A 24,350-nucleotide genomic window follows, 5' to 3' on the forward strand; every position below is an offset into this window, starting at 1 on the left:
ATGATTTATGCTGGTTATAAAGGAGTGGGGAGCATGAGACTCCTGAAAGACCCCAGTGACCGTTGAGTCTTCACATTGATCCTGTGGGAACACCTGCTGGTGACCTACTCACACCTGCAGCTTCTCCACGATGGTTGTCCGGCGTTCTCCAGCCTCCGGCTCCTAGACTGCAGCTCTGCCGAAGAAGGTTGGCCAGAGGAAAAATTGTCGTCCCAAACCTAGTTTCTCTCGAGGATTTTTTTTACTTCACTTTCGTCAATTGGTGAAGTTTGTTGCAGGCCACTGGCTTGCTTGGTTTGAGACTTGTGGAGCTGTGCAATGATGGATTTGCTCCTCCGTGTTTGCAATGCATCAGCATTGAAAATTAAACCACACTGAACTGAAATAAACAATTTTTATTACTAAACTGAACAGTTTCTCACTTTTATTAATGTCCAATCATATTGTTTAACCCCCCCCCTTTTCGCAGGACCATACGACAGAATTTTGCAAGCACAAACTCTAGTGTGACCACAGCTTAAATCGCTTTGGACGAAAATGTCTGCTAAATGATAAATGTAATTTCCATGAGTTTTCCAAAACTTTGTGGGTTTTTCCAAAACTTTTCCAGGCCTGGAAAATGCCATGTCCAGGTTTTCCATAACCGTGTGAACCCTGTAACATTGATCCCTGTGTTTTTCTGTGTAGAAAAGAGTCCCACAGGGTATTTCCTTTTCATTTATTTGGCTATAACAAGCAAACCGTATTTATTAGATGCTGTCCAAATGTGCTCCCACCAAACCTTTAGCACTAACCAACGGATCTCAATGAGCACCATTCCCACAAGCTCATCTCTGAACCTCCACCACACAAACACATGAATCACTTACAGGTGACATTCTAAATGCTGATTATTTAGTGGATCCTGTGCTGGGATCAAACCACCAATACTCAACTCATCCACAATTGTCTTTAGATTTGTTATGGCGGCTTTAGGAAATTAAGACACTGAAGTTTTAAAGAAATAAAAGAGACATCGATAGTACAGATATAACAGGCAAAGCAGTTATTCACAGGTCACTCCTTCATTTTGGAGTTCATCAGTCCCTAATCTAGGTGATTTGATGGGTCTACTGAGTAAAATCTCACACAGTGGCTTCGTTCTCCAGCGTGTCCTCGTCCTCCAGCAGACTGTAGGACGCGTGGCTCTGGAAGGGCCTCTGCAGTGGATGGCACAGCAGTTTGGCCATGCAGTTGTGCAGCTCAATAGCAGGACCACACAGCGACACCTCAAAGCGATAACACATGCCCTTAGTGTCCAGCTCGCAGAAGGAGGCGTACACGTCCTGACAACACAAACACAAGCTTTAATACATCGAATGAAAACTGGAACATAGACTGTATTATCGATGCAAATAAAATGTGTGTGCAAAACTAAAGTATTGCATATATGATTTGAGTTCTACACGAGTCAAAGAGAACAAAACCGTCACTTCCTGATAATATCAATAAGACAAACTGATTTTTCCATGTTAGGAAAAGCATTGTGAGTCTTTTTCTTATACAGTCCCTGACAAAACTCTTGTCGCTTGTGTACAAATTGACTTTAAGTGTCACTGAAATATATTTCTAATTAAGTTTTTTTTTTTTTTTTTTTTACAAGAAATGGCTCATTTTAATCTCAACAGCTTTTGTAATAATGATTCAGTGCAAAATGAAAAGTATTCTTGTAGCCCCAGCTTTGTAAAGCCCATTGAGTCAATTTTTGCAAAGACATAAGGCTGTTTCTCAATTCCAAGAACGCGAGAACGGACTTGCGTTCTTGTGGAGACCGGTCTTGCCAGGTGTCCTCGAAAGAATGAACTCAGGAGACCGCGAGGGCAGAGAACGCGTCCTTTGAGAAATGGGATGCTGCGTTCTTCCTGATGGTCATGTGACCTTCACGCGTTTTAAATGGTAAATTATTCAAACATAACAGCACTCATACAACGATTTATTGTTTCCCCCCTCTTCAAAATATATACTTTGCATAAAAACATTATAAATATACCCTGCACAATATAAATAAAACAAATTTTAATACGAATTTCAGAAAACAAACAATCCTTAATGTGTTTATTCCTTTATTAAGATATTCATGTTAATGTTTACTTTCATCGTTTCATTTAGAGAAACTCCTGAGGTAAATAAGTGATATCTCTGAACTTTAATAATAAATCTAAATAAAATGCTGCACTTCCCATCTCCAGTCGCAATGACTTCTGGGACTTCCAGAGCGAGTTTGGTGCTCAAGTCTGCATCAGTGCATCCTCGATATCAAGATCACATCCGGGAAGTTTCACGCGTCCTTCGTACTTGCGGTCTTGAGTATTGGAACTGAACTTAGGCAGCTGATGATGACGTTGCACGAGAACACGAGGACGCAAGACCGCTGAAGAACGCATATTGAGAAACAGCCATAAGTGTTGTCGCCTTGTCATATGAGCTTCACCTGTGACTAAAGCCTGATTTATACTTCTGCGTCAAGTGACCGGCGTAACCCACAGCGCTTGCAATGCGCGCAGCTGTGCATTTATACTTCTGCGCGCTGTCTCTGTTGGTCTGCATTAACACTTCCGAAACGCTAGTTGGCAGTGAGGTGTAAATGTTCCTCTGTGTCGAGTTTCTTCGCTACTTTTTTGCTTTTCCTGAACACTTCCTGGATGTACAAGTGGCTCAAACTTGCTCATTTTGAGGCAGGAACCGGTGGACGTGCAACAACTTTAACTATGAGGTAAACACAAAACAAAACTTTCCATCCGGAGCTCCTTCACGGGACTCCACACTTGCAAACAATCGGGTTCGCGCCATTCGCGCGGCTCTCGGTCCCGCCCAGACTCGTCAGCGCTACCAAGCCGACCAATCACAGAGCTTACGCTATGCGTCGTTGCGACGTGTAGTTACAATTTTTGAGAGGTGCACGTCAGTGACGGCCACGGCCACGGCGAAGGGCTATGCGTCAGCGCCGTAGCATACCCCGGCGTTTGACGCAGAAGTATAAATCAGCCTTAATAATGGATCAATTAGGTCTCAGGTGTGTATAAAAAGAACCCCAGTACACCACACCTTCACATCAACTGCAACTAGACCTCTGCAAACATACCAAAGATTTACCCTGAGACTAAAGTGTTGATTATCAAGAGGCTAAATACCAGGGGCCTCATGTATCAATGCAGCGTACGCACAAAAACTTTGCGTACACTAGGTTTCACGCTCACGTTTGGATTTACTTACGATGAAATGAACGTGGGAATGTGCGCAGGTCCACGCCAACTTCATGCCTGGCGTACGCACAGTTCTTGTGTGTGTCTGTTTTATTTCCATTGGCAACTCCTTGACGCAGTTGTGTTAAATTGCACACTTCAAAGTGTCTTTGAGCCAAATAAGGTTTCCATACCAGGCAGTTGACCAGCCAAACATTAAAGCTCAATTTGCTGCGATCGCCGGTTTGCCCAATGCAATCGGAACAAGCTACTGCACGCACATTGCTATAAAAGCGCCATCTGAAGATGAATTTGCATACGTGAATCAGAAACATTTCCATTCAAAAAATAAGCAAATAAAATTTGATGCACAGACTTATTAACGATTCCTACTTGTCTTCCTCGTGATCAAGAGTATAGGCAAATTCTGATATGTAGCGGGGGGAAAAAAGAATTAATCAAACGCTGGATTCGAACCGAGTCCATGCTCGAACGTGTCAAAACATATTGCCATGCGTTTTACGAGCTACGCCACTCACGCTGCTGAAGACACTACAAAACGTTACACCTTTACATCGAACTATTTCTTTTTTAATCCACTCAGTGCGATGTTCAGAACCAACTGTATTAATCGCGTCAGCTGACCTCTCCCACTCAATTTTTTTCTTTTGTTATTAACTCCGGTGGACAAACTTGACATTCACAAATTCACATTCTGTTTAAAGTTTCTCTTTTTGCTTGCTTTTGCCATTGCTTTTCGTTGGGTTTTGCCAAAGTAGAGTCATTAGCATATTCATACGGGGGAGGAGGCAGGGAGGGGTTTTGCACTCGTGCATGTTGCGCTCAGTTTCACGTTCTTTCGGATGTACAAAAAGAATATGCGTGTGATCGTATGCAGTGTTTCATATATCTGAATATTTTACTGCGTGCGCACATTTACAGCTTTGTGCGTACGCAATGTTTTAGTATGATTTCAACGCAAGTCTTCGTACATGAGGCCCCTGATCCACTGCTGATGTGGCAGACACCTTTGAAGTGTCTCAACGTCCAGTACAGAGGATAAAAAAAAAAGATTTGAAGAGACTGGAGATGTTTTTGATAAGCCCGGGTGCGGGAGACCCCACAAGACAACTGCTCGAGAGGACCGTTTGTTGGCTCGAAAATCTAAGGCCAGCCCATTTTCCACTGCCGCAGAGCTCCACAAGACCTGGGGCCTCATGTATCAACGCTGCGTACGCACAAAAACTTTGCGTACGCCAGGTTTCACGCTCAGAATCGCTCACGTTTGGATTTACTAACAATGAACTGAACGTGGGAATGTGCGCAGCTCCACGCCAGCTTTATGGCTGGCGTATGCACATTTTTTGTGCGTGTCTGTTTTATTTCCATTGGCGACTCCTAGAGGCAGTTGTGTTAAATTCCTCTCTACAAAGTGTCTGAGCCTTGCAATGGCAGCTGTATGAGACGGGTTCATCTAGGTATGTAAGATTTCCATACCATACAGTTGACCAGCTAAACATTAAAGCACAATTTGCAGCGGTCGCCTGTTTTCCCAATGTAATCTGAGCTATCTACTGCACGCACATTGCTATAAAGACACTATCTGAAGATGAATTTGCATGCGTGAATCAGAAACATTTCCATGTAATAAATGTGCAAATAAAATATGATGCACAAACTTATTAATGATTCCTACTTGTCTTTCTCGTGATAAATAGTGGGCAAAATCTGATATGTAGCGGGGAAAAAAAAGAAGAAAGAATTCATCAGACGCTGTATTCGAACCGAGTTCATGCTCTAACATGTCAGAACATGATCACATGCTTCTTATGAGGTGCGCCACTGAGACTGCTAAGGGTACTGCAACATTTTTCAGTTATAAACCACACTATTTCTTGTTTAAATGCACTCAGTGCGATGTTCAGACCCAACTGTGTTGACCGCATCAGCTAAACTCTCCCACTCTATTTTTTTCTTTTGTTGTTAATTCCGGAGAACAAACTTGCAAATAACACCGCTTTTCTTCGGTCTACCTCCGAAAGCAGCACCTCAATTCACATTCTGTTCAAAGTTTCTCTTTTTGCTTGATTTTGCCGTTGCTTTTTCGTTGGGTTTTGCCATTAGCATAGTCATTAGCATATTCATACGGGGGAGGAGGCAGGGAGGGGTTTTGCGCTCGTGCATGTTGCGCTCAGTTTCACGTTCATTCAGATGTACAAAAGAATAAGCGTGAGATTCGGCGTACGCAGTGTTTCATACATCTGAATTTTTTTCTGCGTACGCACATTTACAGCTTTGTGCGTACGCAATGTTTTAGTAAGATTTCCACGCAAGTCTTCGTACATGAGGCCCCTGGTCACCTGAAGTCTCGTTGTCAACCAGAACAGTTTGTCGGATTCTGTCTAGAAATGGCCTCCATGGCTGAATAAGTGCCCAGAAGCCAGCACTAAATAATTGAAAAACCGTGGGGTATTTGCCAAGGCCCACCGCCTGCTAAATGGACGGACACTGGAAAAGTGGCAGAAGGTGGATTTTTCAGATGAATCTTCTTTTGAATTACACCACGGTCGCCGCAAATATTACAGGAGACCTACTGGAGCCCGCATGGATCTGAGATTCATCCAGAAAACAGTGAATTTTTGTAGTGAAAAAATCATGGTCTGTGCGAGAGAGATCTGCAGGGTAGATGGCAACATCAATAGTCTAAAATACCAAGAAATCTTCGCTTCCTCTTATATTCCTAACCATGCCTAATTCTGCAGCAGGATGGTCCTCCATCGCATACTCCATTTGCACATCAAAGTTCCTCAAGGCAAAGAAGATCAAGACGCTCCAGGATTGGCCAGCCCAGTCACCAGACATGAACTTCATTGAGCATATGTAGGGTAGGATGAAAGAGGAAGCATGGAAAACAAAACCAAAGAATATTGATGATCTCTGGGTGTCCTGCAAGACTAATTTCTTTGCTATTCCTGATGACTTCATCAATAAATTGTATGAATCCTTGCCAAACCGCATGGATGCAGATATTCAAGCTCATGGAAGTCATACAAGATATTAAATCTGGTTTCAGTGAAACTAATTTATTTCAGTGCTTTAAACATCATTTGGGAGGGTTTTAGCTTTTCATGCTCAGACCTTCCAGCTGGTGTCCTCTGTCTGCTCTTCAGTTCCATTATGAAGGAAAACCACATCAAAGAAGAAGTAGGGAGACTGCAGCATTTTCTGGAAAAAAAGAGAATAGAGTGAATGCAGGAACACTCAATTTATAAAGAGAATATATAATTGTATTTTACTGTAAGGCAATTAAAAAAAGGATAGATTAAAGGGATAATTCACCCAAAAATTTTAAAGAGCCCCTATTATACAATTAAAAGGGTCATATTTTGTTTTTTGGGGTCTCCAACAACAGGCTAATACAAATGCAAGGTTAAAAAACACTTTCATTGTCTTATAACATGCATTTATTTTTACCTAATTATCCCAACAACTCCCATATGAATCGTTCAGCAATTTATTTGTTCCTAAACCCCTCCTTAGCGCGAAGCTAATCTGCGCTGATTGGACCGATGACAGCCTGTTGTGATTGGTCGACAGCGTTCAGCGTGAGACAGATTAAAATAGCCACCACGGCTCATAAACACTATTGAAGTAGTCAGAGTGCATGTGTGGTGTGAGCATACCTGTTAACACTCCTGTTTTTCCAGGGAGTCTCCCGTATTTCAGACCCATCTCCCGCCACCCTCCAGTTTTGTTATTTATCCCGGAAAACTCCCGTAATTTCAACCCCACAGTTTCATCTTTGGGTAGAGAACATAACACTAACTTCCCCTCACACTTCCAATAATATCCAGCTGAGCACAGCGTCTACACGTCTTTATTCAACTGGGATCTGCTACAGTGTTTGTGGGCGGGGCCGCAGGTTTAAATTTTCCCAGGTTTGCATGCACAGCAATTGGGCGGGGCTTAAGTTTTGTATCAACGTCACGCCAAAATGGCTAAAGACTCGTTATCAAGATGATTCTTTTGAAGCACTGAGTCAAATCTTTTATAAATGAATCAAAAGTTTTAAAAACAGTACTTTCAGATTTAAGTCTTAGCTGGATATTTCACTTAGAGCTGTGTAACACACTACATGGAAGGTCATTTTCAGAAACCTATAATATAGGCTCTTTAAGATGCAAGTATTCAGCTTAAAGGGCCATGAAACCCCCTTGTTTCAGCAGGGTGTTTTCACACCTCTACTTTGAAAAAAGTCCGAAAGGTGGGCGTGTCCAGCTCTGTTTAGAGGGGAGTGTTGGAGGAGCAAAATAGGGATGATTTAGGAGTGTTGATTTGGGCAAGGGCTGAGTTTCAGAGTCAACACGCACGCACGCACGCACACACGCACGCACACACACACACACACACACACACACACACACACATTTGTTTTTGTGAAAAGTGGGGACATTACATAGGTTTACATTCATTTTATATGGTCCAAATCGTATATTATATTACCCTCACCCCACCCCTAAACCCAACCATCACAGGAGACTGTGTGCAGCTTTACTCTCTGATTAAACTCATTCTGTGTGATTTATACACATTTTGAGAAATGAGGACATCACCAATGTCCTCATAATTCACTTCCTTTTTTTAATACCTGTGTCATACCCATGTCATTATACAGATTTTTGTTCTGATATGTCACAAAAAAACGTACACATGCACACACACGCACACACGCACACACACACACACACAGGGGAGAAAGTGACTTTTACCATGGACATCTGTAATCGAATTATTTGCCAAATTATTAAATGGTGGACTTTAACTGCAGTTTGGCTCTTTCATTCAGGTATTTCATTTGTGCCCCTCGTGACAAACGAGATATTTGATTGAAGGGCTGAACTAAGCATGTATTTTTCATGCAATGTTTGATACCGCACGGCGAATGAGAGAAAAAAACCCTCCGCATTTCTCTGTAACTTAGATGCACTCGGCAGGTAGCTTTAGAAAGCCGCGTGTGTTATTCCCGTCGCAAAATGAGGTGAAAATCCTACACGACGGTAATAGTTTGGTTGTGGTGCTAACATGTTTATACTCGGTGTAATAGTTAGTTCGCTAGGAACAAACTGAATAAACAAAGAGCACTGGTCGCTCACTTACCAAATCTGTAGAGACAGGACCATCAACAGCAACTAGAACCGCGTCTTTATTAATAGGAGACGAGCAGCGAATCCGGATCTCACCATTTGCAGATGAGACAAGCTCTCGGGTAAACAATGTTCCTTAGACACGTAAGTTATTGTTGTCGCGCATCGCGAGCACTGTAATCCACACGTGAGTCCAGCTGCACTCTCATAGAGAGAAAATAAAAAACAAAACCTTCACTGCAGCAAACTATAAACGCAACACTGCACGCTTGTTTTGCCAACACAGCGTGGCGTCTCTGACATCTACACTGTAACATTAATGAATATTAATGAAGTTGCACAATAGAGCGTGCTGATTGGTTTGAACCAAGCCTTACTCATGCATTAATGCAGCACACTCAGAGACTTAATACGATACTCCCAGATACAGACGTCCAGTCTACATGCTGGAACACACGCTGAGATCTCATGGCCGTGACGCAGCTTCAAAAATTCATTTCAAACTGGAACGAATTTGCTCGAAATAATGAAAAAACAACTAATTTTCACTTTTTAGTGAAATATGTGTGTCCTAATAGTGTTTTTAGCAGTGTGGGACACATATACGACTGTCAACAGCTCAAAAAATGTGTTTTGGTGTTTTGTGACCCTTTAAGAGCAATTTTAGGATTTAACTAGGTTAAATAGGTTGGTTAGGGTAATTAGGCAAGTCATTGTATAACAGTGGATTGTTCTGTAGACTATCGAAAAAAATATTGCTTAAGCGGCTAATAATATTGACCTTAAATGTCTACACAAAAAATTTAAAACTGCTTTTATCCTAGCTGAAATAAAACAAATAAGACGTTTCCAGAAGAAAAAATATTATAGGAAATACTGTGAAACGTGCCTTGCTCTGTTAAACTTCATTTGGGAAATATAAAAAAAAAAAAAGAGAAAAAAATTTAGAGGAGGGTGAACTGTTTCAACTGTTTATGATACAATAAACCTACTGCATAGAAAAAAGGTTCCTGTGTTCCAGATTGCCCGAATACATTGTACTGTAACAACACATTCCCATTCTCTATTGGACTTGCTTGAGTGCAATATTCAGTGAACACAGAACCAGATTTAGTGCTGTCAAATTTACTGTGGTAAATCTAGTGATTTTAATACTTACTTTGACAGCATCAGAGGGGTTGAACTGCAGCATGCCCGCATGCCGACTGAACACAAGAAGAGTCCGAACTACAAAAGGGGGAGGAATGGTCTGAATATTCTCCATTTGAGGAAGTTCAATTTTCTGCAAACTACCAAAAGACAAAAGTAAATGCAAAAAAAATTGAATGAAGACACGTTTAATTAAACAGTTATTTCATCAAACACAACTTACATGACATTGAAGAGATCTTCCAGATCTACAGGGTAAAGTTAAGGAGATTAATGTGATCGTGACTAGGGCTGCACGTCACGATATTGGAAAAAATTGACATTGAGATATTTAAGTTTTTCTGCAAGATATATTGCGATATGAATACAATTCCACAATATGACTAATAACTATTTGGAAAGAATTCATAAGTTTAATTTGATAGTCTTGATTTTGTGAGGGAGTTAGGGTGCGTTCACACCTACACTTTTGTTTCGGAACCTGTCTCGTTTGCCCAGTTAGCGCGGTTCGTTTGGCACATGTGAAACCACCAATCGCTCTCGTGTCTGCGCCAAATCAATCGGTCCGAGATCGCTTGAATGAGGTGGTCTCGGCTCGATTGAAACGAACTCTGGAGCGGATCGATTGCAGTGAGAAAGCAATATGATCCGATTGCGGTTATATCACTGTGTTTTATGGATATGTAATAGGCATACGGCTATATGAAGAGAGAATTATTCCCTCTCGATCCTCAAATAGGCTACGTCGCGCACCCTTCTCACCCCTCGCCACCGCTACTCTCCTGACTCTTCAGACACGTCGCGTGCACCTTGTCAAACACCACCAAACCACCACCTCTCCTGACAGCTGAGCGGGACTCTGCAAAATAAACCCGACACTCTGACCAATGTGAGGAGAGTTTACTCACACGTGACTTGTTTTAGCTCTTTTGCTCCGATTAGAAACTTTGCAGTGTGAAAGCGAACCGCTCCAAGAGCAAAGAGCAACAACGTAACAATTGTAATTCTGTTTCGGAACAACTGAATCGATTCACAGGTGTGAAAGCACCCTTAAACTGCATTAAGTATAATAAACATATTACAAGCATAAATTAATAAAATAGAACAAAGATACATGTTAAACAAACAGTGATTTTTGGTTTTCTGGAGAGTCTGAACTGTTTTGAGGTACCGATATTTAATCAAATCTAAAAAAAACACTGTATAAAGTAGTCAACATTTGAAGCTGATCAAAACCTATCCTCAAAGTTGTCCTAAAACTATTCAAAGACATGCATTCTTGACTCCATTCTCCACTTTAAATGTTGCCTACTACAGTGTTCATTGTGGAAATAGTTAAATGCAATTATTCTGTTACACATTTGATCACTTCTAGCACCCAAATGGTTTAAATTCGCTAGAAATCTTACAATCACATGCATGAACCAGAAATCTGTGTTTTCTGGTTAATTGCAATCACTACTCAACATTGCAGACCCTGCCATGTGACTATTTCAGATTCTGATGCTGAGATTTTATATTGTGCAGCCCTAATTTTGACTGCTTCTCTGCAAACCTTCACAATGTTTCTATGGAGCAATGAAGCTGTAAGGACAAAAGTGAAGTAAGGATACTGAAGGACTCGCAGACGTTGGTTTCCAGGTCATACAGACAGCTGCACAGCTCCCGAGGGTCAGACGTGAATCCTGATAACTGAGTGTAAAGAGATTTACATGAAAATCAAGCCCTGGAACCAGTGTTGTTTCCCGTCAAATGTCTGGATGTTATCTAGGTCGATAACTAGCAAGAGTCCGAAAATAATGAAATAGCTTTATATACTCTTTCATGTTGGAATTTTATTTTAAAGATTTAACTAAAATAGTAATATGATGTTTTTTAAGCAAAGGCATTTACAGCAAAATCAGAACTGAATTATAAAAATAAAAATACAAACAAATAAGAAAAATAAAAACAAAAAAATGCAAACCATCTCGCATATTAATACACTGTTATGTTTATTTCTATTCAACAATAATGCAAAAAAGCTATTTGAGTTATTGAGTTTTTCTTTGTGTTGTTGTTGTATACATCTCTCTTTGTTGTTTTCCGACAGTTTCATTATGAGCGCACAGGTGCGATGAATCAGGTGTCGACACGTAGGAGCTAGCCGGCGTGTTGGTGAAGCCCATTTAATCTGGACTGAAAGATCGTTCAGTGAGTCTCCTCTCCCAGCTTGTTTGTTTTGTTTATTTTTGAGAACTTATGTTGCATTTGCAGGGGCGACGCGGTGGTAGGTAGTGCTGTCGCCTCACAGCAAGAAGGTCGCTGGTTCGAGCCTCAGCTGGGTCAGTTGGCATTTCTGTGTGGAGTTTGCATTTTCTCCCCACCTCTATTGGCATGTAAACATGTTGAGGTCAGAACTCTTATTATACGTGTGAAATTTGAGGCAGATCCGACAATGTATGCCTGAGTTATAACAACTTCCTGTTTCGTGGCGAATCGTCAAAGTTTGAGAGGCCGCCAAGGACACGACTTTCACCGAAAACTCTAGATCTTCAAAATTTAACATCGCCAAGGCCTTTAGATGAGAAAACCAGATTTTGGTGTTGAATGGATAAAATCCCCAGGAGGAGTTCATTAAAATACAATGGCTGAAAATGACAAAAAAAATTATGTTTCGGCGCAGGAAGTAAAAAATATCCGACATCCTGTTAGGTTTAAAATTTCGCTCCATGAGACCTTTTTTGTAGATTTTTGCATGCTTAACGTGTGTGCCAATTTCATATGCGTGCGTGGATCATAGGTCACAGGGCACTTCATAGAATTTTTAGAGGTGGTGCTGTCGAGTCATTTTGCCACACCCACTTCCGAAACCTTTATCAAACGTGTATTTTAGCCACTTCTGGGACATGTGCAAAGTTTCGTGAGTTTTCGGGTATGTTTAGACCCTCAAACTCGCAATTCATTCCGGAACGTAATAATAATAATAAACTGAGCAATTCCAATAGGGCCTAAACACAGTTTAAAATTCATCAAATCATGAAAAACTAATAATAGTCATCCAAAATTGAGCAAAGGACTAATAAATACAATAAAAGTGCTATAATATAAAAAACCATATAATAGTATGTCATTTAAAAAGTACTGAATATATTATCACAACATATTTGAATGTAGAGAGGAATTACTTCATTTATCGAATAAATATACAGTATTGACCTTATTCCTGAATGCGGAAGTGCGCTCGTTTTTACTACTGTTTAAGAACATGGGATTCAGTTACCCATGCGAGAAATGACTAGAAATGATAAAGAGCAGAAAACAGTCAAACTACTTGCTCAACAAACAAGTCATGACTAAATGACTAAACATAAAAAGAAGATTAATATAATAGGAAAATATCGAGCAGCATAACGAGCAGTTTTTAACATCTAAATATCAATGGATTTGAATGAGAACGGAAGTTTCCGGCCTCAAAGATTCCACCCGCTCATGAATAAAGAATACGGTCAATAAACACACACTTTGACTTTTGGAATATGTGAATATGTTTGACCCAGACCATTTTTTTTTAAATACTGTGAGTTTGAATTAAAAAAATGGCAGTGCAGCTCAATTTTTTCCTCCACTCACCCACATGGCATCATCATTCACCACCACCAGAGCAAACTCATGCCTCTTGTCAATCTTGTGTTTGGTTCTCACAAACATCTCAATCATTTTCTGTGAAATATTTAAGGCGTTCGTCTTGGATCTGAAAAACAAAAGTACAAAACATTTATATAAAATCATTTCCGTTATCTAAAAGAATATGATAAAAACAAACAAACAGAAAACTGTGAAATTACCCATTGATGGACTCCAGCTTTTGTAAAGACATTTCCTCTGAAAGGTCCAAGCAGATGATCTATTCAAAAATGATATGACCAGAAAACTTGAATGACCAAAATGTTTTCAGATGCAAAAACCCTAACATGACCCTAACTCACCTAGTTAGGCCCCTAAATCAGGAGTGTCCAAACTCGGTCCTGGAGGGCCGGTGTCCTGCTGATTTTAGCTGTAAGAGCCTAGTCAGAGCTTGATTAGCTAGCCCAGGTGTGTCTGACTGGGGTTGGAACTAAACTTTGCAGGACACCGGACCTCCAGGACCAAGTTTGGACATGCCTGGTCTAAATAATCTAATTGAGTGTTTAAATGTCACTTTAGGCTGTATAGAAGTGTCTTGAGAAATATCTAGTCAAACATTATTTACAGTCATCATGGCAAAGATAAAATAAATCAGTTATTAGAGATGAGTTATTAAAACTATTATGTTTAGAAATGTGTTGAAAAATTATTCTTTCTGTTAAAAAAACACAGAAGGGCTAATAATTTAACTTCAACTGTATATATAGTCACAAACACAGTTGTTTATTGTAAGACATACCACTTTTTCAGGGCAGTTGACTCGTGGTGCCCGCAGGTGCAGCTCAGCTGATGGGGGGATCTGGGTGGGCATGGTCGGCTGAGAGGGTTTGGGTCTTTCCTTCACTGCAGGACTCATAGCAGGCAGGCTGGCGGTGTTGGTGGTGGTGGTGTTTCCCACTGCAGCAACGGGGACAGAAGCAGTGGCTGCGATGGCGGTGGCAGAGACCGGTGGGCTGTCAGAGCTGGCCGCCTCTCCTTCTCCCTCTACACGGCTGCCCACGGCCGGCTGTGGCGCAGATGGCAGGCTGCTGTTGAGGCTGCCCGTGCTGCTCCGCCGATCCTCCGCACCCTCTGGATTGGAGCGGGTCCTGGGTCTCAGGTCCATCATCCGCTCCTCTCCATCTGCCTGACCTGGCTCAGTGGTCTCCATGGCAACCTGTAAACATCACGTTAACAATAGGAGAGAGAGAGAAGTTTGAGTTTAATGCTATATCAGCTTTTATGATTATGTCATGGCAAAAATATCTATAAATATAAATAACAATTTTCTATATACAGTTGAAGTCAGAATTATTAGCCCCCCTGAATTATAAACGCCCGTTTATTTTTTTCCCCGATTTCTGTTTTGTTTCAGCACATTTCTAAGCATAATAGTTTTAAAAACGTATTTCTAAAAACTGATTTATTTTTTATTTGTCATGATGACATTAAATAATATTTGACTAGATATTTTTCAAGACACTTCTATACAGCTTAAAGTGACATTTAAATGCTTAACTAGTATAATAAGGTGAACTAGGCAGGTTAGGGTACTTAGGCAAGTTATTCTATAACGCTGTCCTGTGGACTATCAAAAAAAATTAGCTTAAAGGGGCTAATTATACTGACCTTAAAAAGTTTTTTAAAAAATTAAAAACTGCTTTTATTTTAGCCGAAATAAAACAAATAAGACTCTTTCTAGAAGAAAAAATATTATCAGACATACTGTGAAAATGTCCTTGCTCTGTCAAACATAATTTGGGAAATATTTAAAAAAATAAATAAATAAAATAAAAAGGGGGCTGATAACTTCAACTGTATATAAAATATTCTAACAATTTAAAGTCATCAACAGCAATAAATACACAAGATTAAAATACATAAAGAATAATAATAATTCATTCATTTATTTAGGCTTAGTCCCTATATTAATCAGGGGTCGCCACAGCGGAATGAACCGCCAACTTATCCGGCATATGTTTCACGCAGCGGATGCCCTTCCAGCTGCAACACAGCTGGGATTTAATAATGATAATATATAAGATAAAACTTTTTTTAAGGTTAACTTTGATAATTTTTTTTTACAATTTTAAAAGGATTTACAATTAAAAATATTTCAGATTAAAATTGTTGTCTGATAACATTTAAAATAGAGCATTCCACAAGAATGTGTTTAACATTCTGGCTTCTGTAGCAGTATTGACATTTTGGGGGTTTTTCTCCTTTGAGTATTTGATTAAATGTTCATGTGTGATTTTTATGTGTCTGATAGGACATCTGTCAAGATATACTCAAGATTGTGTCTCGAGTTTAAACATTTAGATATTGTTTCAATTTCAGGCTGGATTTCAAAAAGTTTACTTTTTGAGCACTGATCCCATTCTGCTTGCCATTTGTTAAAAATATACAGCTGAAGCCAGAATTATTAAACCCCCTGAATTATTCAATTATTTCCCAATTTCTGTTTTTTCAGCACATTTCTAAACATATAGTTTTCACTTGCAATAACTCATTTCGGGGTTCATAGACATTTTTACTACTAAAATTCCATGACTTTTCCAAGACTTTCAAGTCAATTTTTATGACCTAATGTTTCATGCAATGTGTACATATGAATGGTAAAAAAATAATGCTTGTTCATCCATTAATTTTCTTTTTGGCTTAGTCCCTTTATTAGTCCCCCGCCAACTTATTCAGCACATGATTTAAGCAGCGGATGCCCTTGCAGCTGCAACCCATCTTTAAGTAACATCCATACACACTCATTCAAACTCATACACACTGGGGGAAACCGGAGCACCCGGAGGAAACCCACACGAACACAGGGAGAACATGCAAACTCCACACAGAAACACCAACTGACACAGCTGAGGCTCGAATCAGCGACCTTCTTGCTGTGAGACAACAGCACTACCTACTGTGCCTCTGCGTCGCCGATGCATGTTCAAATCGCAACAATCTATTTAGTTTTAATTAATATTTATATCTATTTAAAATTGATTTAGACAACGCAAGTATACAGATATCTGTTTTCCATGACTTTTCCAAAACTTTGTGGGTGTTTCTGCTTTTTCAAAACTTTTCCAAGCCTGAAAAATGTCATGTCCAACTTCCATGACTTTTCCATGACCCTTTGAACAGTGTGATTTATTTTATCTTTGCCATGATGACGGTAAATAATATTTGACTAGATTTTTTTCAAGACTCTTCTATACAGTTTAAAGTGACATTTAAAGGCTTAACTAGGGTAAATAGGTCAACTAGGCAGGTTAGGGTAATTAGGTAAGCTATTGTATTGTATAACGATTCTTTGTTCTGCAGACTATCCAAAAATATATAGCTTAAAGGGGGCTAATAATTGTGACCTTAAAATGGATTTTAAAAAAATGTGTACTGCTTTTATTCTAGCCAAAATAAAAAAATAACACTTTCTTCAAAAGAAAAAATATTATCAGACATACTGTGAAAATTTCTTTGCTCTATTAAACATGATTTAGAAAATATGAAACAAAAATATTAATAAAAAGCAAAGGGGGGATAATATTTCTGATTTCAACTGTAGCCTTTTATTAGTGGCTTTAAATCTGAAGGTGGGATTTTGCACCCCTTTATCTTCCTTGTTAGGGCTGTTTCCATCTTAACAATGACAGCAACACAACAAATCAGGAAAAACAACAGTAACATGCACAGAAACATCTGTACAGAACACTACTGATATTGAGGCAAAGTTGGTCTTAGTTCAGTGACAACTTGTGACATACAATAACATGCAGGTATGACTTGAAAGCAACTTTAGCACGTTATTTATTTGACTGTGAACAATGTTGTGCTTTGATAGTCATTTGCTGCTGATATGATTTCACTATTTATAATTGCCAGCGAATACTTTTATGAAATTATATTATTATGGAGAACGTCTGAATGTGTAAATATAAAAGCAACTTTACCTCAATTACACTGATCCCTTTCTACAGAAGACGGAATGAGGAGGATGACAGCAAACATTCTAAACGGTTTAAAAAAACACATATTGAATTAGCATTATAACATGGCCATAAAAGGACTGTGTTAAAATACAAAGCTGAAGTGGCATTTTACGAAATAACGTTACATCTGTATAAAACATCAACAGCAGTGAATCAACACTCGTGATTTTTCAAGACATGTATTTAACGCAGGTTAACGATTATAGACCTTTACAGGGAGCAGAAATCAAAACTGTGAAACGACATATAACAATAACTTACCAAACATTAAATGAAAACGAATTTAGTAGTAAAATAATCAAATGCTGTTTTCACAATATTATTCCTCAACACTTCCTTGTTCGATTGTTCGAACCGAGCTGACTGTTAAAGAGTGTTTCGGTCATCAGCGCCTCTTGTGGACTGGAGATTTAGAGGTTTCACGTGCAAGGTAATGATGTAATAATAATGTAATATATAATGGTGTGATTGCATATTACGTTCATTCATTCATTTTCTTTTCAACTTAGTCCCTTTATTAATCCGTAGGAATTAACCGACAACTTATCCAGTATATGTTTTACGCAGCACTCTAAAAAATGTTGAGTTATTTATTTAACCCAATGGTTGAGTTAAACATATTTGGTGCATTGTTGTAGTATTTTTAACCTGTAGGTTATTAATTAATAACTCAACCAGCTGAGTTAAATATTTGGTGCTTTGATGGGTTATTTTTAACCTGTAGGTTATTTATTAATAACTCAACCAGCTGAGTTAAATATTTGGTACTTTGTTATGTTATTTCTAACCTTTATTTGCTTATTTATTTAATAACTCAACCAGTTGGGTTAAAAATGTTAAAATTAAATGTAAAAATTTCAACAGTCAACTGATTTAACTGACACAAAACAGCTGTATTATTATGCGTAACATTGTTTTTGAGTTATAAAGTTTATTTCAGCTGTAACCAGGCCCGGATTAAGAACTCAGGGCCTGGGCACATTATCTTGTAAGGCCCCTACCTGGCCACACCACTATAGCTTAATTAAAGAAATAAGAATAATATAATAATTTTAAATAAAATGAATCTATAATTTGTTGCCCAAATATTTAAATAAATGATATAAACATTTTTAGTCTACAAAGATTTAACTTATTTTTCAAATCACTGAAAAAAAATACTAATAAAACTAGTGAAAATTAATGTCTTTTAGTATACTTGTTCAAGTTCACTGACACAGTACAACATTATATATATTATTTACTGTAATCATGGCAAAGATAAAATAAATCAGTTATTAGAAATGAGTTTAAAACTATTATGTTTAGAAATGTGTTTAAAAAAATCTGTTCTTCGTTACACAGAAATTAGGGAAAAAATAATAGGGGTGCTAATAATTCAGGGGGGCTAATAATTCTGACTTTAACTGTATATGCACAAATATAATATTGTATAGCTTTCTATTAAAATATGAACCTAAAAGATAGATTTGTGAGGGGTGTACTACTATATATGCTGAGCACTGTATCTGTCAACATCTAAAGAAATGTGTTTTTGGGTTTAATTATCCTTTAAAATATATAATAAATTCACATTTAATAAAACATTTAACTTCAGTTTTTTTGAGCTCAGAAACAAACAAACAAACAAACAAACAAACAAACAAACAAACAAACAAACAAACAAACAAACAAACAAACAAACCAACCAACACCAACAAACAAACAAACAAACAAACAAACAAACAAACAAACAAACAAACAAACAAACAAAGGGTCTTTTAAATTTAGAAATGACGATTTCTGTTTGAGGGACTCGCCCCAACACTTCCCCATCATTTGTCCAGCTCTCCCCTGATTGGTTGGCGAGCCAAATCAAAGGTAACCATGGGTCAACTTTGGCCCGCGGGCTCTATATTGGGGATCTCTGCACTGGAGGAAGAGTAAAAAGTGGGTAAATCTTTATTTTGGGTGACATATCGCTTAATGTTAATAATAGAAACACCACATGTGTGTGTACCTGTGAGCGGGTCTGCAGCTGGATATGTCTCCCACCACCCCCTGCAGTGCTGAAGCTGATCTCCGGTGGAGTAGCAATGGAGTTTATTTTTCGCTACATTTTAAGCCACAGGTGAGTGTGTACACGAGAAAAAGTGAATGACATTCGATGACTGCGTTGGGAAAACAGCTAGAGGTGATCATGAAGTAAAATCCCATGACAACATTAACGGAAGTTTTGTTTGTGAGGGGTGAAATGTGAAAGCGTAACTTAGGCCTACTAAACGGCCTTATCGATCTTCGTTTGTTTTCAGATAACGTTTAGCCTACTGAAACAAAAACACCGAAATACGACGTACTGTTGTGCACAAATAACACATTATATGGTACATGGAGTAAATTCTGTGTATTTTAGGTTTATTTGTGTAGCTACTGGTTGGAGTCACTTTGTTCACAGATTCAGAGTTATTATCATTATTAACGACGATGACACTGCTAGAATCATCATCATGATGGTAAATAATGATTACATTTTAGCACAATGTTGTATTATTAGGCCTACTTGATTTTTTTTCCACCTGCATTTTCAGGTAGGCAATCCAAAGACGACACTACATTGTCAGTTCAGCTTTGCACTATTATTATGGTACATATAACATTTTAATAAAGTATCCACATTAAAAATACTATAGTAATTTATTGTACTACAGTGTTTTTAAACCATAACGTTACTCTTTATACTACAATACTACAACTTTTGATTGTTGTTACAACATATTAGTTTACTTGACTGAAAAACACGTGATAAATAACATTACAGCATATACTTTAGTTTTTACTACAGTTAACTGTAGTACTTAAATCCTTGTAGAAATGACATAACAGTAGCTTAGTATATGACAGAAATATGATATTTTTTATGCTAAAATGCTTTTAATGTAAATATTTTTTATTCATTGTAATGTACAAAATAAATCAATGAAATTGTTTTAAAATGTAATTTCAGTCAACAACCACTTTAAAAAATATGGGGGACTGAAATGTTACCAAATGCTAGAAATAACCCATTAACTTGACTGAAAAGCTGTGATAAATACAGCAGTATACTAGTTTTTACTAAAAGAAAAGTAACTGTGTTATTTAAATCCTTGTAAAAAAAAAAACATGGCCTATATTTTTTTAAGGGGCTGCTTTGTTTTATTGGCTATAGTTGTTGCCTACAACATGTTCATTATGTATGTTGTGTTCTTTACTATAGTATGGATTAAAAAGACTAATCGCGTATATAATTTAAGGCTGAAGTTGTGTCGATGTCTGCTTTGTCGAATAGATTATGATTCGTTTAGATTATAAATGATGACGACGGTTTTATAACCTTACTATCGTCATGATGGTGAATGTATGGTTGGCCCGAGTGTATTTTGCTTTCTGGGTAGTGCTTGATTTTGGATTTGCGTTTTCAGGTAAAGAAAATAGCGAGGAAGAAGAGAAAACGACGCTATTTGTCAGTCTAGCTACATGGTAAGTAACGTTACATTACATTTAATTTAAACGTCAGTATTTGTGCTATATAATCATTCCGTCCTGATTTTTTTGTCGCTATATCTGCTGTTTTGAGTCGAATTGACCGCAGAATCGGATTTATTATTAACGATTATGACTTGTATAACAGTTAGAATCATCAGGATGAAAAACGCAATAACATTTGATTTGATTTAAACTTTAAAAATACCTATATTCGCTGTTATTTTCATTTGTTTTGACCCGAGTGTGATGTGAGCTGTGTACAGTGAGGGAGGCGCTCTGAGTGAGGCGCGGCCGCCATCTAGCGCGTGCGCCGCGCATTGCACGCTCAAACTCGGTTTTTTTCATAGCATACAGTGGAAATTATGAATAAAAGTACTGTAAATCAATAATTATGAATCTATAATCAATTAAAAGATGGAACGCTTCACGAATTTGCGTGTCATCCTTGCGCAGGGGCCATGCTAATCTTCTCTGTATCGTTCCAATTTTAGTATATGTGCTGCCGAAGCAAGCACGAACTAGGAGCCTGGAGAACTGCTATATAAACCCGGGACTTCTGGGTATGTTTCTGCCATGTGGTAAGTGGATAAACCTACTTATTCAACTCATTTACCTCAAACATGACAGTAAACCTCTTCGGGGCAAACCTGCAAACGCTTAAAACCTTCAAAGTTTGAAACCAGCAGTTTTGTAGAGGTTTACCGTAGTATTTTTGAACTGTAAAGCATATGCAGAGGAAGCTGGTTTTAGGCTTGTGTGATTGGATGAGTTCTTCTGTGACGTAACTGATCTTTTGTCCTCGTGTCCTTCGCCTTCCCCCACAGGCATGCGCGGACCTTCCCCCGCCGCAGACCAGAGGACAACATGCTCAGACGCCAGCAAACGGCCCATCGAAACATTCACAGACTCTCGGAGGCTAAAGAAGATCTCGAAAGACCTGAAAAGCTGAGATCAAAGCAGCCATTGAACTCACAGCCGAAGAAACGTTCAAGCTAATGTGAAGGCTAGTGCTTCAGCTTCATGTGCTGAGTAACATTCTCAGGCGTAGCGTAGCGTATTTTTAATGCTTTAAATGAGGTTTAGTTGCACCGAAATGAGTCGTAATGATGAATATTTCTCAACTATATCTTACTTATACACTCTTTTATCTGCATAGCTTAAAAGAGGGGTATTTCTATCAAAAAATGAAAGTTTACTCATCATTTACTCCACCGTTAACCCAGCTTGAGTTTCTTTTTTGTAGTTAAGCACGAAAGAAAATGTTATGAAGAATGCTGGACATGGGTAGCAATTGATATCTATGGAGGAATGAAATTCCACACAGAAAGCTACACAGGAAGGATGCATTTATTTAATTTAAAAATAAAGCAGTAATACTGTGAAGGGTTGTTATTACTATGAAAGTCAGTGGATGCTAGTTTGTCCAGTGATGTTTGTGTTCAACAGAACAAGGAAACTCAAACACATTTAAAACATGTGGAGAGTGTGTGAATGATCACAGAATATTCATTTTTGGGTCAACTGTCCATTTAGGTGGTTCAAGTACTGTGTTTTTCTCATTTAAACACACACAATAAAAGATATTTTGACAAATGTTCAAAATCGGTACATTCATAGTGGGGAAGAAAATACTATGGTAGTCAATGGTCACCGGTTTCAAACCTTTCAGTTTCTTTTCAAATAAAGATGACAGACATTTCATTTTTGGCTGAACTGTCTCTTTAAGTGGTTTAAATACTGTTATTTTCATTTGTACACAAAAGAAGATATTTTGGAAAATTTTCAAAACCAGTACATTTCTTAGTATGGAAGAAAATACTATACCATACTAAGTTAATGGTTACCGGTTTCAAACCTTTTTTAAATTTTTTTTTTTAAATAAAAATGACAGAATTTTCATTTTTAGGTCAACAATCCCTTTAAGTGGTTCTGACACCGTTTTTCACATTTAAACACAAAAGATAGTTTGAAAAATGTTAAAAACCAGTACAATTGTTGTGGGAAAGAAAATGCTTTGGGAGTCAATGGTTACCGGTTTCAAACCTTTTTTCAAATTTTTTTCAGATAAAGATGACAGAATATTCATTTTTGGATCATTTGTCCATTTATGTGGTTCAAATGCTGTGTTATTACCATTTAAACACAAAAGAAGATATTTAGAAAAATGTCCAAAACCAGTACAATCATAGTAGGGAACAAATACTATGGAAGTCAATGGGTTTTGGGTCAACTGTCGCATTAAGTGGTTCAAATGCTGTGCTATTTTCATTTGAACACAAAAGAAGATATTTTGAAAAATGTTTAAAACCAGTATATTTGTAATAGGGAAGAAAATACTATGGTAGTCAATGGTCACCGGTTTCAGACCTTTTTTCAATTTGTTTTTCGAATAAAAATGACAGAATATTAATTTTTGGGTGAACTGTCCATATAAGTGGTTCTGATACTGTGATATTCTCATTTAAACACAAAAGAAGATAGTTTGAAAAATGTTCAAAACCAGTACAATTGTAGTTTTTTTTTTTTTTTCTCAAATGAAGGTGACAGGATGGGTATCTTTTAATTTCTTTATTCATCAAAGACTTCTAGGAGAAATGTTTTTACAAAAATAGCTAGCTTAAATGATTTCAGCATTTATTATGTTTTTTCCAGCACCATACAAGCATTTTTGAATGATTTCCGGATGCAAGTCATGATGCTGAATAATAAGATTCGGGTCCAAAAATATATGAAAACAGCAGTTAAGTTGTAAGAACGTTTCACAATATCACTGCTTTCTACTGTTTTTTTATTCAATAAACACATCCTTACTGTATACCTTTCTGTGTGTTGTGTATATGTCATTATTATTTAAAACATTAAAAGACCATCACAGTGAATTGAGTTTTTAATATGAAAGTTAATAAATAATTGCTTTAGGTTGTATGTAATAAAATAAATTAGTAAATTGTTGCATTTTACACTCATACTTTTTTTAATTTAATACAGCTATCATTGCTGTGTACATCTTTCTGTGTTGTGTGCATTATTAACTCAGAAAAAACTCCATCAAAGTGAATTCATGACTTTTTAAAATGAGAAATAGATTTCTAGTTCTTTTTTCAAATAAATAAGTTAGTTAATTTGTTATAACATTTTACAATATACATATTACAATAATGTTTTAGTGTATTTTTGGTCCAACAAATGCAGTTTTGATGTTTATCTGTATTAAATGTTATTAGTAAAACTCAAACAGCAGTCTCTTGTCTCCATCTAGTGGCGTAATAAGTTTCCCCAGCTCTTTCATAACAGTGGCTTAAATGCTTTTCAGCATAAATTAATATATAATAGACTATTTAAAACGAATACGTACAAAAGTATTGCGTTAATCGCAAATCACAATACTGCTTCATTATATTTTAGATCAAATAAATGTAGTATTTTACAGGCTACATGAAAAATATTCACTTTCATGAATAACGCCCTTCACAATCACCCTTCAGATCACATTTTAATGACTGCAATAAATTACATGGTTATTATAAGTGCGTCTATAAACATTTAATGATGAATTGTTTCACCGCGTCACTGAAACAAATCGTCGACCAGCCAATGGGGTGATGCGTGAAACAATTCGTCAACAATCCGTGATAAAAATACAAATAAAACTCTCATGCATTATAGATGCTATTATAAGTGTTTGTTTTGAACATGGATGT

The 24,350-nt window shown here is 37.7% G+C and overlaps 2 protein-coding genes and 1 non-coding gene across 10 annotated transcripts in view; 1 reads left to right on the plus strand and 2 right to left on the minus strand.

The window, feature by feature from the left end:
- Positions 1–24,350, plus strand: part of LOC141376513 (uncharacterized) — a 214,091-nt gene that overhangs the window by 23,403 nt on the left and 166,338 nt on the right. The gene's annotated exons all lie outside the window — the stretch shown is intronic.
- On the minus strand, positions 381–20,899 carry babam1 (BRISC and BRCA1 A complex member 1). Of its 8 annotated transcripts, none has more exons than XM_073915770.1 (11): positions 19,145–19,421; positions 17,107–17,165; positions 13,920–14,336; positions 13,342–13,400; positions 13,127–13,247; positions 11,128–11,206; positions 9,738–9,762; positions 9,525–9,654; positions 6,360–6,446; positions 5,967–6,086; positions 381–1,325 (listed from the first exon to the last, which is right to left on the minus strand). In XM_073915770.1, the coding sequence occupies exons 3-11, from the start codon at positions 14,328–14,330 to the stop codon at positions 1,125–1,127; spliced, it is 1,233 nt and encodes a 410-aa protein (XP_073771871.1). In that variant the 5' UTR covers positions 14,331–14,336; positions 17,107–17,165; positions 19,145–19,421; the 3' UTR covers positions 381–1,124. The 8 variants fall into 8 exon arrangements, 6 of the variants coding, with proteins under 6 accessions (XP_073771871.1, XP_073771869.1, XP_073771872.1 ...); XM_073915768.1 differs by lacking the exon at positions 19,145–19,421 and adding an exon at positions 17,407–17,506; XR_012386761.1 differs by lacking the exons at positions 5,967–6,086; positions 19,145–19,421 and adding an exon at positions 17,407–17,506 and having other exon boundaries at positions 9,738–10,235; positions 10,277–11,206.
- On the minus strand, positions 21,058–21,164 carry LOC137496753 (U6 spliceosomal RNA). Its single transcript, XR_011017309.1, has one exon. It is a non-coding gene; the product is annotated as a U6 spliceosomal RNA (small nuclear RNA).

This window comes from Danio rerio, chromosome 11 (genome assembly GCF_049306965.1).
Source record: "Danio rerio strain Tuebingen ecotype United States chromosome 11, GRCz12tu, whole genome shotgun sequence".
NCBI classification, from domain to species: Eukaryota; Metazoa; Chordata; class Actinopteri; order Cypriniformes; family Danionidae; genus Danio; species Danio rerio.